General features: G+C 48.2%; 1 protein-coding gene across 4 annotated transcripts in view; it reads right to left on the minus strand.

Annotated features, from left to right (window-relative positions):
• The window catches only part of FER1L5 (fer-1 like family member 5), a 62,583-nt gene that overhangs the window by 28,563 nt on the left and 17,489 nt on the right, over positions 1–16,531 (minus strand). For 3 of the 4 annotated variants that reach the window (XM_055107647.2, XM_055107645.2, XM_008974468.4), the window contains exons 10-19: positions 16,032–16,062; positions 14,961–15,076; positions 14,607–14,730; positions 14,131–14,183; positions 12,891–12,959; positions 7,598–7,641; positions 7,424–7,506; positions 7,255–7,349; positions 6,136–6,264; positions 3,094–3,271 (exon numbers count right to left, since the gene is read on the minus strand). In XM_055107647.2, coding sequence (XP_054963622.1) covers positions 3,094–3,271; positions 6,136–6,264; positions 7,255–7,349; positions 7,424–7,506; positions 7,598–7,641; positions 12,891–12,959; positions 14,131–14,183; positions 14,607–14,730; positions 14,961–15,076; positions 16,032–16,062 — 922 coding nt within the window. The remainder of the gene's footprint in view (positions 1–3,093; positions 3,272–6,135; positions 6,265–7,254; positions 7,350–7,423; positions 7,507–7,597; positions 7,642–12,890; positions 12,960–14,130; positions 14,184–14,606; positions 14,731–14,960; positions 15,077–16,031; positions 16,063–16,531) is intronic. The other variant, XM_055107646.2, reaches the window with a different exon arrangement.

Consider the following 16,531-nt stretch of genomic DNA (forward strand, 5'->3'; position numbering starts at 1 on the left):
AATACAAAATTAGGCATGGTGGCGCATGCCTGTAATCCCAGCTACTTGGGAGGCTGAGGCAGGAGAATTGCTTGAACCCAGGAGGCGGAGGTTGTGGTGGATAAGGATAGGCAAATAGATCAATATGGTTAACTGATTTTCAACAAAGGTGGCAAAGTAATTCAATGTGGGACTGAATTACTGAATTACTTTCAGGCAAATGGTGCTCCACTGGTTATCTGTATAGAGAAAAATAATCTCAATTCCTCCCTCATACCATATGCAAAAATTAAGTCAAATTGGATCATAAACCCAAACAAAAAAGATAAAACGATAAAGCTTGTAGAATGAAACAGAGGAGACAATTTTCATGATCTTGAGATAGACAGATATTTCTTAGACCACATAATCTACTAACTATAAAATTAAAGATAATCAACAGGGCTGAGCGCAGTGGCTCACACCTGTAATACCAGCACTTTGGGAGGCCAAGTGGGGTGGACTGCTTGAGCTCGGGAGTTTGAGACCAGCCTGGGCAACATGGTGAAATCCCATCTGTATGAAAAATTAGCTGGGCATAGTGGTGCTAGCCTGGGCCACATGGTGAGACCCTGTCTCCATAAACAATTTTAAAAATAGGCTGGGCACAGTGTCTCACGCCTGTAATCCTAGCACTTTGGGAGGCCAAGGCGGACAGATCACTTGAGGTCAGGAGTTCAAGGCCAGCCTGGCCAACATGGCAAAACCCCATCACTACTAAAAATACAAAAATTAGCCGGGCATGGTGGCAGGCGCCTGTAATCCCAGCTACTTGGGAGGCTGAGGCAGGAAAATTGATTGAACCTGGGAGGTAGAGGTTGCAGTGAGCTGAGATTGTACCATTGCACTCCCTCCTGGACAACAGAACAAGATTCCATTTCAAAAAAAATTAATTAATTAATTATTTTTTTAAAAAAGGCTGGGCAATATCAAGTACTGGTGAGAAGGTAGAGTAATAGGAACTCTCATACCATGCTGAGGAGAGTGTAATTTGGTATAATCACTTTTGCTTTGAGTTTCTTTTCCACCCATAGGTATATAATTTAGAGGAAGTCTTGCACTTGTAACCAGGAGACATGCACAAGAATGTTTATAACAAAATTATTATAATAGCAAAAAAAGATACAACCTAAATGCCTACATATACCACACACTTTGTGGTATAATCACACAGTGGAATTTATGCAGAAGTGAAAATGAACTGCAGTACACATACCCACATACAAAGTTTAATGTTGAGCAGAAGATTTAAGACAGATGAATACAGACCGAAAGAGTCCATTTATGTAAAATATAAAAACAGTATCATGTTTAGGATTTCATTCACAGGTGAAGAATTAAAAAGAAAAGCAAGAAGGTGATTAATACAAGAGTCAGGGTCATGGTTACTTGTTGGGTGAAGGAATCTGGGAAGAGTAAACAGGGACCCTTTCTAAGATGCTGATAGTTTTCTATATTTTAAGCTGGGTGGTGAGTTCATGGGTACTCATTTTATTATTATTTTTTTAGTTTTTGGTTAAACAGGGTCTCACTCTGTCACCCAGGCTGGAGTGCAGTGGTGCGATCTTGGCTCACTGCAACCTCTGCCTCCCAGGCTCAGGTGATCCTCTCACTTCAGCCTCCCTCATTTTATTATTCTTCTTTAAACTATACATACACATTTCATATGCTTTTTTAAAATATTTCATAATACTAAAATCAAGTAGACATGCTAAGTGAAAGCCATTTACAAAGAACCACATATTATATGTTCCATATATGATATGTCTGGAATAGGAACATCTACAATCACAGAAAGTAGATGGCCGGGTGTGGTGGCTCACGCCTGTAATCCCAGCACTTTGGGAGACCGAGATGGGTGGATCACCTGAGGTCAGGAGATCTAGACCATCCTGGCTAACATGGTGAAATCCCGTCTCTACTAAAAATACAAAACATTAGCCAGGCGTGGTGGCATGTGCCTGTAGTCCCAGCTACTTGGGAGGCTGGGGCAGGAGAATCGCTTGAACCCGGGAGGCGGAGGTTGCAGTGAGCCGAGATCGCACCACTGCACTCCAGCCTGGGCAACAGAGAGACATTCTGTCTCAAAACAAAACAAAACAAAAAACAGAAGAAAGATTAGTGGTTGCCTAGGGCTGGGGAGGTGGGAGATAAATGGGGGGGTGACTGCCAATGGGCATAGGGTTCCTTTTCCGGATGAGGAAATGTTCTAAAATTGATTGTGGTGATGGTTGTACGACTCTGTGAATATACTAAAAAACTATTGTACAAACTGAAATGGGCGAATTGTATGGCTTGTGAATTATATCTCAATAAAGCTTTTTTAAAAGACAGGTAGGGAAGTGGGATGCCCAGAAAGGCTCAGAATGGGTGATGAGATGGTAAAGATGAAAAAGATGAAAGTGAGACAGCAGTGCTCTGCAGCAGTGGTTCTCAAACTGGAGCATGCACCCCAGTCACCTGGAGGGCCTGATAAAACACAGACTGTGGGGCCTCTTCCCCAGGTTATTGGATTCTCTAGGGCTAGCGTGGGGTCAAGAATCTGCATTTCTAACAAGTTTCCAGGTGATGCGGATGCTGCTGGCCCAGGGCTTGCTCTCTGAGAGCCGCTGCTCTATAGTGCCCAATATAGGTGTGCAATAAGTATATATTGGATGAGTGAATGAATGGCTGGAGGGGTAGTTGGTTGGATGTTGGGGTAAGTGGGTGGGTGGGAGTTGAGTGGCTGAATGGATGGATAAAAAATAGATGGATGCGTGAATTGGTGGGTGGAGGATGGATGGATGAGAGGTGGTTCAGAGTAGGGGAAAAGATGGGGTTGGTGAAGTTGTAGTGTGGAAAGCAGTGTAGAGAAGGACTTCATGTCAAGACCTAGTTTCAACTCATGGGTTCACCACCTGCTAGCTATACAGTTTGGCAAATGACTTCACCTCCCTGAACCTCATTTTTTCATGTGTGAAATATAGGTAAATAATGCCTATGAATCTTCCATGAGCTAATACCCCTGAGAGAGCCTAGCACAGGGCCTGGCATGCAGTGGCTGCTCTCTACTTATTGCCTGAATCTGACAATTACCATCATATATCACTGGGCTGTACTGTGTGCTTGAGACTAGAGGCTTGTAATTCAGGTCCATCTTGTTCCCATAGTGACCGATGCTGACCTCGAAATGGATCAGCTCTTTAAAGTTGGGCATCATGGTACAGGAAAGGAAGATGACGCACAGCCCATACTTTTGGCGGTTCTGGTGCTTCTGAAACAATAACCGCCCCCACCCCCCATACCCAGTACATAAGCCAAGGGTTATATTGACAGGCAGGGAGGCAAGGATGAGGTATCTTTCTTTCAAAGCCATCTTCCCTTCTCTCCCTCTCAAAGGCCTTCAGAGGCTCCCTCGCACCCTGCTGATCCAGGGCAGTTCCTCCAGGACTTCCATCATCTGGCCCCTCCACCCAGCCAGCCCTGGCTCCCTCCCTTCCTGAAATCAGGTGGCTGGGGAGGGGGGTGGTCTCCTCTCTTGTTAGGGTAGGCTCTGAGTTGGGCCACCCCATCCCCATTCCAAGTAGAGATGCTTCCTCCTTTTTGCCTAAACCCTTTCCCCCAGAAGACACAATGTGGATAGGGGTGTAGGGCTGAGGTTTTACACACACACACACACACACACACACACACACACACACACACACACACACACATTCATACTCCCAGAAAGGTTGAACCTTCCCACTTCCTTCTCCAGCTGCCCACTATGCCCCCAACTTCGGCTGTTCTCACCAAGTGCTTTCTTGGGCCTCCTGTCCATTGTATCAGCCCCTCTTGTTTCTGTTGCCAACCTCTGCCCCATTCTTGCATTCCCCCAGTCTGTTCACTAGCTCAGGTTTCCCCTATTGAAAAAAAATAACTTTCCTTCTCCCATCTGAACCCCTATTTAGCTACCACCTGTTCTCATTTCCTTTCACGTTAAAAAAATTTACTTTTGAGGCCAGGCGTGGTGGCTCATGCCTGTAATCCCAGCACTTTGGGAGGCTGAGGCGGGTGGATCACAAGGTCAAGAGATCAAGACCATCCTGGCCAATGTGGTGAAACCCCATCTCTACTAAAAATACAAAATTAGCCGGGCGTGGTGGTGGATGCCTATAATCCCAGATACTCAGGAGGCTGAGGCAAGAGAATTGCTTGAACCCAGGAGGTGGAGGTTGTGGTGAGCTGAGATCGCCCCATTGCACTCCAGCCTGGGCAACAAGAGCAAAACTCCATCTCAAAAAAAAATTTTTTTTTTACTTTTTTTTTAAAGATGTGGTTTCACTATGTTACCCAGGCTGGTCTCAAACTCCTGGGGCTCAAGTAATCCTCCTATCTCAGCCTCCCAAGCCTGGCTTTTCAATCAGGTTTCTTAGAAGGTTTGTCTCTGTGCACTGGCTCCTACCTCTCCCTCCCATCTATGGCAGCCTAGCTTCTCTCCTGACCTAAGGCTACTGACATCTTCCTAATAACCAGCAGATATCTCTCAGTCCTCGCCCTTTCTCTCTGCCACATTCAAGATTGCTGGTCACTCCTTTCTGCAAATCTCCACTCCTGAGTCCGCCTCTGCAGGCTCCTGTCCAACCACTTCTGCAAATCCCCTCTCCTCTTTCACCTGCCTCTTAGACTGTGGCATCCTCATAGCTTCCCTCTCCTTTCATTCCACCTACTCTCCTCAGGCAATTTCTTCCACTACCACAGGTTCAAACCTTGGTGTGTTGATGTCACATCCCTGTATCTAGTAGGCTCCAGAGCTGGTCTATGTGGATGTCTTACATCACATGTCAGAGATGGGTTTCATCACTTCCCTCATATCTGCTCCTTCTTTAGAGAGCCCACCTTGGTGCATTGCACCCCTGACCACCTCGTCACCCATGGCAGAAAATGGGCCTCAGTAAGGGGAGTCAGCCTCACTTCTTACGTTCTGTTGGTCACTGGCTCTGGCCATTCTGTTTCCAAAGGGTCTCTGAAACCTACCCACCTCCTCTCTAGCTCTCTGCCAGCAAGGCTGTATTCCTGTTTCTCTTGACTGGGTGACCCCAACTTACTCTCCTCCAGTCCATTGCTACTGCTCCTCCTGCCCCTTCCTGCCTCAGTAAGTAGCCCTCCACTGGCTTCAGGAAGAAACCCAAATCCCTTAGATTGTTTTACGAAGCCCTGAGAAACTAGGTCATGAATTAACACAATTTCTCCTTAACCATATCAGGGATTCCTTTTTTTTTTTTTTTTTTTTTTTGAGATGGAGTCTCACTCTGTCACCCAGGCTGGAGTGCAGTGGCATGATCCTGGCTCACTGCAACCTCCACCTCCTGGGTTCAAGAAATCCTCCTGCCTCAGCCTCCGAAGTAGCTGGGACTACAGGCGCAAGCCACCATGCCTGGGTAATTTTTGTATTTTTTTGGTAGAGATGAGGTTTCGCCATATTGGCCAGGCTGGTCTCAAACTCCTGACCCCAAGTGATCTGCCCGCCTGAGCCTCCCAAAGTGCTGGGATTACAGGTGTGAGCCATCGTGCCCGGCACAGATTAGGCATTTTATTTTTTATTTTTTATTTTTTTCAGACGGAGTCTTGCTTTGTTGCCCAGCCTGGAGTGCAGTGGCACAATCTCTGCCCACTGCAACCTCCGCCTCCCAGGTTCAAGTGATTCTCCTGCCTCAGCCTCCCTAGTAGCTGGGACTACAGGCGTGCACCACCATGCCCAGCTACATTTTTTTTTTTTTGTATTTTTAGTAGAGACAGCGTTTCACCATGTTGCCCAGGCTGGTCTGAAACTCCTGGACTCAAGTGATCCTCCCTCCTCGGTCTCCCAAAGTGCTGGGATTACAGGCGTGAGCCACCGCACCTCGCCCAGATTAGGCATTTCTTAAACTGAAACCTTATCTTTTCCATCAGGGTCTCCCAACCACCGGGATTTGGTGCAGCATGAAGCCACTAGCAGGGCCTTAGTAAATAATCAGGCCGATTGATCAAGCATCCTTACACACTCAACAGCCAGTGGCCAGGGCCTCTCTACACGGTCAGAAACTGGGATCCGCAGTAGATCCGGGGCAGACAGGGCTCTTGTTTTTCCCTGGGTTACCTGTTTCCCGCAGTTACCTCTATCCTGGTCACTTCATGGGAGAGATCCTTTATCGTGGAGTCTTGATAGGACTTGATTTGGGTGATTAACTCCAGGAAGACTCGGCCTCGATAAGCTAAACCATCCCTAACAGAGTCGGGAATACACTAGGGCAAGCGAGAGGAAAACGGAGAAAAGGGGTGAGAGAAAAAGAACAGGCCAATCTCCTTTGAAACCCCTGAGGCAAAGACAAGGTTGTCCAGTCACTGCCTGCCCGGGGCTTACTCCAACCACAATCCCGGAGAAGAATTCCAGAAACCTCCACGCCGGGAAACCTCTGGGCATTGAGCCCTCTTCTGCACCCTGGGATCCTGCCTGCCCCATGGAAGACCGTGCTCCCACCATGCTTCAGGCTGGGTGGTAACTGTGATTACCACTGAGTTTGCACTACCCGCCTGGCCAATCAGAGCCTGCCCCGCCTCCTTGGCAACTGTGATCCACGGGGAGCACACATGACCTAAGGAGGCCAATTAGAATGCTTCCCTGGCCTTCCCTGCTGGAGGCTGTGTGGTGAGGTTCCCAGCCGGGAAGCCTGACTGAGGCAGGAGGGAATGAGGCAGGGGGGAAGGAGAGTGAGGGCCTCCTAGTGGCCTTGGTGGCCTTGAGGACCAATGCCTGTGGTTCTTCCTCAGCATCCTTCCCTGCCTCGTTCCTTCCCAGGGCCTCTTTGCACAGTCAGAAACTGGGATCCACAGTAGATCCGGGCGGACAGGGCTCTTGTTTTTCCCTGGGTTTAAGCCTGTTCGAGTCGGGTTTCTGGCATTTACCGCCATTCCTGAATAACCTCATGCTTCCTCACACTTGCCTGTGCTGTGTCCTCCGTCCTTCGCGCCCTTCCCACCTGCTGAAAATCTTACCATGGTCTCCTCTCAAAGCCCCTTCCTCAGGGAAAGCCCAGAGCTTCCGCTTGCTCCTTTCTTGTGCCCCCACGCCTGTCCCACATGCACGTGGCTGCTCATGGACAGGCTTCACGTCCTCCACAAGACCCCGAGGGACAGAAACCAGGGCCGGGGCCTCGGGGCACGTCCCAGGCCCTAGTGCTTTACATGGGGAAGCTCTACCTCCACTGTACCCTAGAGCTGATGTGAGAAGCTTACAGCGCCTTCTTCCTGGATCCTGAAAGGGGCCTTTTTACCCCCATGCAGAGTCAGGAAGCTGGGGCCAAAGCAGGGCAGGAAGCCGGAGTACACTCCTGGAAGGAGAGAGAGTGAGAAGGGTCGGGCGCAGGACGAGGGGCGTAGGAAGTGGGCTCGAGGCTTTGCTTGCCTTCTATCTCTTCTCCGGTGGACGAGATCTGGTTGAGGGACAGGCTGGCAGTCCCAATCTCATCCGGGCAGTCCTTCTTGCGGCTGGAGAGAAACACACTCCTTAGGCTGAGCCCCCGGCCCAGCTCTCATTTCTTCCTTCCCTGTGTGCTTCAGCCTCCACCAGGTTGCTCACCAGTCCAAGACTCTGAACTTGATGTAGCTGGAGAGGCAGGGTAGCTGTGGAGAGAAGGAGAGAGGTGCGGTGGGTACACATTGGGATGGTCTGGCCCTCGTGGAGATTTTAAGAACAGGTAGGGAGTCGCGGGTCTGGGAGCAAGTCCTGGCTCAGTTACCAGTGAGCCACTTCATCATAGAAAAGCTGGATTTTGAACCAAGCGAATCGAGCTTTGGCTTTAGGGCCTCTTGTTTTCTGGGGGTTTGCTTTGTTTTGTTTCAGACAGGGTGCTGCTCTGTCACCCAGACTGGAGTGCAGTGGCATGATCATAGCTCACTACAGCCTACACCTCTCAGGCTCAAACGATCCTCCCGCCTCAGCCTCCTGAGTAGCTGGGACTACAGGCACCTGCCATCAAGCCCAGGTAATTAAAAACAAATTTTTTTTTTTTTTTTGTAGAGACAGGTGCCTTACTATGTTGCCCAAGCTGGTCTCGAACCCCTGGGCAAAAGCAATCCTCCTGCGTAGGGCTCTCAAAATGTTGGGATTAGAGGTGTGAGTCACCTCGCCCAGCTGGGCCTCCCATTTGAGTAGGCCCCTTGCAAGGTCCTGAGAGGGGCCTGGAACTTGTCACATGATCGTTTTGTATTTTTGTTTTTAAAATGGCCCTCTGGACAAGCATGGTGGCTCACACCTGTAATCCCAGCACTTTGAGGGGCTGAAGCGGGCAGATCACCTGAGCAGCCTGGGCAACATGATGAAATCCTCTCTCTACAAAAAATACAAAAATTAGCTGGGTGTGGTGGCACTCACCTATAGTCCCAGCTACTCAGGAGGCTGAGGTGGGAGGATTGCTTGAGCCCGTGAGGTTGAGGCTACAGTGAACCATGATCATGCCACTGCACTCCAACCTGGGTGACAGAGCGAGACCTTGTTTCAAAAAAGAAAAAAAAGTCCCCTAATTGCATAAGCTTCAGGCCCCTCTGACACCTGAGTCTGCCCTGACTGTGGGCTGGTAGATATTACTGTCCTCATACAGCCCCTCGCAGTCTGAATGCACATTCACCAAACCATCTCATGGAGAGGCCGTGGGCCTAGAATGTCTTCATCATGTCTAGCCATCAACTTTTTAAACAGCGGTATATCTGTCTCCTCAAAGAATAAATAATAAACCAGGCATGGTGGCACATGCCTGTAATCCCAGCACTTTGGGAGGCCGAGGCGGGCAGATCACCTGAGGTCAGGAGTTCAAGACCAGCCTGGTCAACATGGAGAAACCCTGTCTCTACTAAAAATACAAAATTAGCCGGGTGTGGTGGCGCATGCCTGTAATCCCAGCTACTCGGGAGGCTGAGGCAGGAGAATCACTTGAACCCGGGAAGAGGAGGTTGCAGTGAGCTGAGATCGTGCCATTGCACTCCAGCCTAGGCAACAAGAGCGAAACTCCGTCTCTCAAAAAAAAAAAAAAAAGAATAAATAATAATAGCTGCCTCTTTAGGAGGTTTCTGTTGCCCCTGGCTTGTGCTAAACAAATTCCATAGACCAGCTGAGTGGGCTCTCCTAAAAACCTCATGAACCAGGTGCTATTATTATTCCCATTTTCATATGGGAAAGCTGAGATCAGAGAGGTTGAGTTCCTGAAGTTCTCATGCTACATGCAGTTGCCAAAACCACTCTGCTGTAACCCCTTGAGGGCTGTGATTGTCCCTATAAAGAGATGGGGAATCAGGCCTAGAGAGGCAGAGGGACTTGCTCAAGGTCACATAGTAAGGGGTGGAGTCAGGATTCCTACCCAAGCTTCTGTGTCCCATCTCCACTCTGCATTATGGTTTCCTCAATTATTTTTAAAAAGAAAGAAAGAAAAGAGGCCAGATGCAGTGGCTAATGCCTGTAATCCCAGTACTTGGGAGGCTGAAGTGGGAGGATCGCTTGAGGCCAGGAGTTCAAGACCAGCCTGGACAACATATTGAGACCCCCATCTCTACCAAAAAACAAAAAATCAGCTGGGCATGGTGGCTCGTGCATGTAGTCCCAGCTACTCAGGAGGCTGAGGTACAAGAATTGCTTGAACCCAGGAGGTGGAGGTTGCAGTGAGCTGAGATTGCGTCACTGCAGTCTAGCCTGGGCAACAGAGCGAGACTGTCTAAAAAAAAAAAAAAGAAAAAAGAAAGAAAGAAATAAAAGAAAAAATCCATGTGTCCATGTGTAAAATAGAGCTGCTGGGTTGAGGCCAGGGTGGGACCCCAAATCCTCAATCCTCTCAGCTGGGGCCTCTTCTCCTTACAGCAGTTCTTGGGATGTGGCTGGGAACCTCCCAGCTTTCCATTTTCTTCATCCCATTCTCCCTGGGTCCTGACAGCTAAGGGGCCAAGGAGAAGAGGAAAGGGCTTTCCAGGTGAGCAGCTAGTCAGTAAGAAAGGAGGAAATTGCCCAGGTTAAGGAAGGACATTGGAAGGGGAGAGATCGGCACCAGAAGGCATCCAGGTCTTCCAAAGTTAGGAGTCCTCCAAGTTCAGATTTATGGCGGAACCACCTTTCCATCCATCCTGCTAATAATTCTCCTCCTGCTTCTTGGTTCCTCATCTAGTGTGCTGCCTCCCCTTCTGCCCTGGGGCCCTCGGACTGACCATTGGTACAGGCCAGTTTTCTGCAGTGCCCTGGGCTCTGCTCCCCTTCTGACCACCTGGCCTCAGATGCTGCCATCTGTGTGGCTGGCTGTTCTGCCTCTTCAGAGAGAGGTTCACACCTGCCTGCTGCATTTCCAAAGGGCTAAAGGCAATCAGGCCAGTATCCAAAGGGCCCCACCCTGGAGACTGTGTTCTGGGGAAAATGGATGAGGTTCCAGGGGTGTTTGAACATCTTCAAATGTTGGAAGGCCTCTCTCAGGGATGAGGGAGGGCCTGGCCTGTGCCATTGGTTCTGAGCCTGTAAGAAGATGAACAGGGCCGGGCACGGTGGCTCACACCTGTAATCCCAGCACTGTGGGAGGCCAAGGCAGGTGGATCACCTGAGGTCAGGTGTTCGAGACCAGCCTGGCCAACATGGTGAAACCTCGTCTCTACTAAAAATATGAAAATTAGCCAGGCTTGGTGGTAGGCACCTGTAGCCCCAGCTACTCATAGCTTAAACCCAGGAGGCAGAAGTTGCAGTGAGCCAAGATCGCGCCATTGCACTCCAGCCTGGGTGACAAGAATGAAACTCTGTCTCAGAAAAAAAAAAAAAAAGATGAACAAAGAAGATGAACAGAAGATGAAAAAAGAAGATTTCCCAAGGCTCTGAACAGCCACAGAGCATCTGAGGATCCCAGCCCTGTGCCCTCATCACAGGCCGGAAAAGGTGGGAGGGAGCTTGGCAAGGTTGGGGGATGGACTAGGCCTCCTCTGAAATGTCTTCCTACTTTCAGAGTCTATAAAATCATCCAAGGAGGCAGGGATTATGAGGAATGGTTGAAAGTGATGACTCACAGGAAGGCAGACTGGGTAGCTACTAGAAGCAGCAAGGAGGGGAGTTCACAGGAGGGAGAAGGAGCGCATTAGCTAATTTTGTATTTCACAATGTAAGGTATGAGGAAACAAAACATTCTCTGGGTTGCCAAGTCCATGTCACACAAATTCCTGTGTGCCTGCACTTATGAGAGAGCTCAAGTTATCTCTCAGCTCAAGTTATCTCTCAGAACTGTGTTCTTATTTTACACACTGCTCTTAGAAGCCTGACTTAGAGTCAAAAGGCCAGTAAGACTCCGCCTTCAAGAGAACTGTCATCCACAACAGCTGATAGGTGACGGAGACAGATTGAAAGGCGATCAAAATCAGACTACAGAACCCCAAAAAGAAAGCATCTCAGAGCCATTTAGTGTAGGAACAAGTAGCCCGGTACTGCAGATAGCCCAGGATAATAACTATGTTCCCATAATGGCTCCAGGCCATCAACAAAAAGCTCTAATTATATTCAGGGCAAAGTTGCTGAGAAGATAAGAAAATGTATATTATCATTTAAAATGTGTCTTTAAAGGGATTTGTTTTATTTTTATATGTGGGTGAAAGGGCACATTAAAGTTCTCTGGAAAGTTCAGTTGTATGACCCACTCATTGCTTAATACATCTACCATAGAATCTAGTCATTCTGCATCTACATATTTACCTAAGAGAAATGAAAGCATATGTCTATGCTAAGGGTTGTACACAAGTGTTTACAGCTTCATTGTAACAGCCCCAAACCGGAAATGTTCATAAACAAGGAAAGGGATAAGCAAACTCTGGTACATCCATACAATGGAATATTACTTAGCAACAAAAAGGAATGAACCACTGATACACAGCAACGGCATGAATGAATTTCACAATAATTATGCTGAGTGAAAGAAGTCAGACAAATAAGGGTACTTACTGAACGATTCCATTTCTATGAAACACTAGGAAATGCAAGCTAATACGTAGTAACAGAAAGCAGATTGTTGGTTGCCTGGGGATGGGAGGGGGTGGAATAGGAATCACAGGGAGGGATTCCCAAGAGGCATTAGGCAACTTTTGGAGGTGATAGATATATTCATTATGTTGATTGTATGATGGGTTTCCTGGATGTGTACATATTTTAAAATGTATCAAATTGTACATTTCCTTCCTTCCTTCCTTCCCTCCTTCCATCCCTCCCTCCCTCCCTCTCCTTCCTCTCTCTCTCTCTCTTTTCTTTTTTCTTTTATATTTTCCTGAGACTGAGTCTCCCTCTGTTGTGCAGGCTGGAGTGCAGTGGCTTGGCTTGGGCAACAGGTTGTTATCACCTACTTAGCTGAAGTGTTTGCTCAAATAAGTAGGTGATACTACCTTGGCTCAGCTCACTGCAACTTCCACCTCCGGGGTCAAGCAACTCTCCTGCCTCACCCTCCCGAGTAGCTGGAACTACAGGCGCATGTCACCACGCCCGACTAATTTTTATCTTTTTAGTAGAGTCTGGTTTCGCCACTGTTGTCCAGGCTGGTCTCAAACTCTGGAGCTCAAGTGATCTGCCCACGTCAGCCTCCGAAAGTGCTGGGAGTACAGGTGTAAGCCACCGTGCCCAGCCAAATTGTACATTTTAAATATCTACAAGTCATACATACCATTGACATAGGTACGTCAATGATAACTCAGTAAGCTGTAAAAGGTAAAGTTTTCCATAATATGTCCTGGGCTTCCTCATGCTCCCTATCAGGCAGAGTCCCCCTTGCCATGCTTTTTGGCCCCCACCCTCTGTCTTCACCCCCACACAATCATCCAAACTTCCCTTCTATGTTAGGGGATGTGGGAGAAGGGTGGGCATGATGGAGGAGCCATACCTGAATCCGGAAGGTCAGGATCTGGTTCCATATCGGGTTGTCGGTTTGAGTCTGCATGTGTGTCCTGAGCTGGAATGTCCCAAAGCAGTGTTGGTGCCAGCCTGCCCCCTCCTCCCTCCACTGGCCTCACCTTCCAGCTCTTCCTGTCCAGCCTCCCAGTGGACACCACAGCACAGAGGTGCTTGGGCTAATCCCTGCTCTCAAGACACCTGCACAACTTCTCAGCAGCAACAGCGCCAGTCCTTTGTGTACTTATCCGAGGTGTTTGCCAGATTCAGATTCCTCATATTTTTCCTTAAGTCAGCTTTCAATAGACTTCATTTTTAAATAGATATAGGGCTACTGACCTTACTATATGAGTGTATAGACATATATTTTGCTGGATAAATTCTAAGATCCCAAAAGAAAAATGGGCAAAAACACAGCTAATGGCAGCAGCATGCCTGTTTTAAAACCGTCAGTTGAGTTCATGTGTAAGCAGTGGTATCTGTGAAATCAAGTGTTACTTGGCCTTATTAAACTTTTTAAGGTACACTAAGATGAACACAGAAGTATCAAAATTTTTGAGAACTGTGTGTCACTTACCACCTGAGAACGTTTCACCTAGCTTTGGGGGTACCCAACCACTCACTGGGAAATACTCAGTATGGTGGTTTTAAATATGTCCACAAATTCTTTGGTACTCCTCCCTTCAAAAGATAGACATTATTTTCTCTCTGCTTATGTGTGGGCTGGATTTAACGACTCGCTTGCAACAAACAGAATATGGTAGAAATTCTGCTTGGCAAATACGGAAAATATCTGTTTAACTGTAACCTAGCATTGTCCGAATTTGAACATAGGACCCTTTTTTACCCATGACACCCATCAGCACACTTTGGAAAATGCTATTCCGTATTCATAGAGGTTCATGGAATGTCAGCAACTCTCTTGCCCAGAACCTTCGTTTGCACATGAAGAAACTGAGGGGTGGCGACAGTTTCGATGTTGTTCACTCATTGGCATGTTTCATTCACGCACTCATTCTTCCACGTGTATTTGGTTTTTGGGGGGCATCTGGCATGCAGAGAATAAGACATGGCCTCCGCCTGCACAGAGTTCCAGGTGCAGGGGTGCATGCTTCTCTCAGTGGGTGACTGGGAGATGATTCCTGTGGTCTTGCCCACCAGGCCACCCTCCTCTCCCAACTACTTTCTCTAGATGCCAATCTCTCTGGGTCTCAGAATATTTCTACACTTACCTTTTCCCCAATTAGTTCCACCTCCAACTGAGGATTCACTGACTGGTGTTTCTCTATGAACAACAAGTTAAAAGATATCTGAGCCAGCAGCATTTTTCAGGAGGAGGAAATAGGGTGGCGACAGAACAACTGAAAACCCTCCCCTATAATTTAGAGGGGTGCCCCCTGGGCAGACCTGTCTCCAGTTCCCACCATGCCCCTTCTTCTTCCACACAATGGCATGGGGTGGGGGGACATAGGGAGCCTTGAGTTTGCATCTGGCCATCATAGACAGGCTGGGGCTGTGAGACCCGTTTGAAAGGGTGTCCATGGCACCTCCACAGGACAAGTCTTGGGGCAATTCCAGTCTCACCCTGTCCCCCCTACCCCAAACAGTAGTTTAGTGCCAAAAGGAATGAGGAAACTCCATGAGGATCCAGGGTACCACCGTGTAGGGAATCTCAGGGCTGCTCCCTCCCCTGCACCCAGACTCTAACTGAGGTGCAGGTCCTCTGCGCAGTAGATGAAGAGCTGTAAGTAAGCCATGTTCATCGGGACTACCGCTGACTTGAAGATCTGAATATCGGTGTCATCGGTGCCATAGAGCAGCTTTTGATCTATCTGGAGAGACCAGAGAGCTGATATAGTCAAGGTAATGGGGAGGTCACAGGCAAGGACACCAGACTTTGCTTCTCCAACTTCCCACTTGGTGCAGGGGGGATGGGACAACCCTGCAGTGACGCAGCGGACAAAGGAGAGATGTCATGGTCAATATCCAGGGTGAGGCCCAGGGGTGCCCCCAGGAGGCAGCCAGGATAGGAAAGTTTCCGGGGGCATTAGGGGCAGCTCACCAGGGCCTGGTCTCCCACACCGAGGGCATAGATGGTGACTTTCAGGTAGCCTGTCACACCACTGCCAGGCTTATTTGGCTGGCAGAGGCCTAGCCATTTCCTTAGGAGTGTGTGACCTAGAGAGGCAGAAAGGCCATGGGAGATCTGCCTGCAGCCTCCTTCCTTCTCCCCTGAAACCAGCCTTTGTTTTAGCAGGAGGGGAAGGTGGAAATAGGTCTCAGGCATCCTGCTTTCTATCCAGTAGCAGAGGAAAAGGGGAGTCACTCGTACCACGAAGCAATGATAGTGTGCTCACAAGGCTGCCAGCTGTTGCCTCTAGGAAACAGGGACCCCTGTTTATGCCTTGGGAACCTACTGTTCTCACTGCGGCCTGGTCTGGAACCAGGCACTGTAGAGGCAAGCATTTTCCTCAACCTAGTGTGTACGTTATAGCCAGGTAAGGTGGAAATTTCCTCTCAAACTTTAATCTTCCAATACTGGCCTCAAAAAATAGAAATCTAACCCAGGATTGTAATATAAGGCTAGCACTTGACCCAAAGGGATGCCCTGAGTTTTTCAGAGAAAGATGCTATTACTGGCTATTAAAATAGGCCAGGTGTGGTGGCTCATGCCTGTAATCCCAGCACTTTGGGAGGCTGAAGCGGGTGGATCACCTGAGGTCAAGAGTTCGAGACCAGCCTGGCTAACATGGTGAAACCCCATCTCTACTAAAAATAAAAAATTAGCTGGGTGTGGTGGCACATGCCTGTAATCCCAGCTACTTGGGAGGCTGAAGCAGGAGAATTGCTTGAAGCCAGTAGGCAGAGATTGCAGTGAGCCAAGATTGAGCCACTGCACTCCAGCCTGGGCAACAGAGTGAGACTCCATCTCAAAAAATAAAATTAAATTAAAAAATAAGGTAAAATAAAATACCACAATGTACAGTGAAATATTACCAAATACAAAAAATAATTTACAATCTCTAATACTCCCCTCCACCCATGTGTTGGACATATGGGGATTTTAAGATATTCTGACCCTTGGCCTGATTTTTCTCAGAAGACATACATATTTGCCATAAGTATTACCTACCTGGAGAATGGTAGATAAACCCAATATCTGTCTGAAAAGACAAGAGTGGGGTGAGGATTAGTTAGGGCCTGCAGCCAAGATTTGTAATACCAACTAACCTGACCCAACTACTAGCTGTTGGGGCTTCAGTATGTTCTCTGCCCTAACTCCTTTCATCTTTACAGCAGCCTGGGAGGTAGGCCCATTATTACCTCTACTCTGCAGAGGAAGATACTGAGTTTGAGAGAGGTGCCCAAAGTCTTACAACCAGTCAGTGAGAAAGCCTGCATGGAAAAGCTCCTCAACACTGCACTGTGCCACCCTCTCGGCCAAAGCAGCCCAACTCTACCCTACTCCTGGGTCAGGGAAGGGCTCACCGGTCCTGGGGAAGAGGATGGTTAAGGTAAGAGGTAGGAGTTGACAAAGAAACTACGGGTTTTCTCTTTCCCCTTGGAGATAGTTTCTGACACAGAGGTTTGAGGAATGTGGTTCAGGATGGAAGGTGACATATGTGGGGCAAG

Source organism: Pan paniscus, chromosome 12 (assembly GCF_029289425.2).
Source record: "Pan paniscus chromosome 12, NHGRI_mPanPan1-v2.0_pri, whole genome shotgun sequence".
Taxonomy (NCBI): domain Eukaryota; kingdom Metazoa; phylum Chordata; class Mammalia; order Primates; family Hominidae; genus Pan; species Pan paniscus.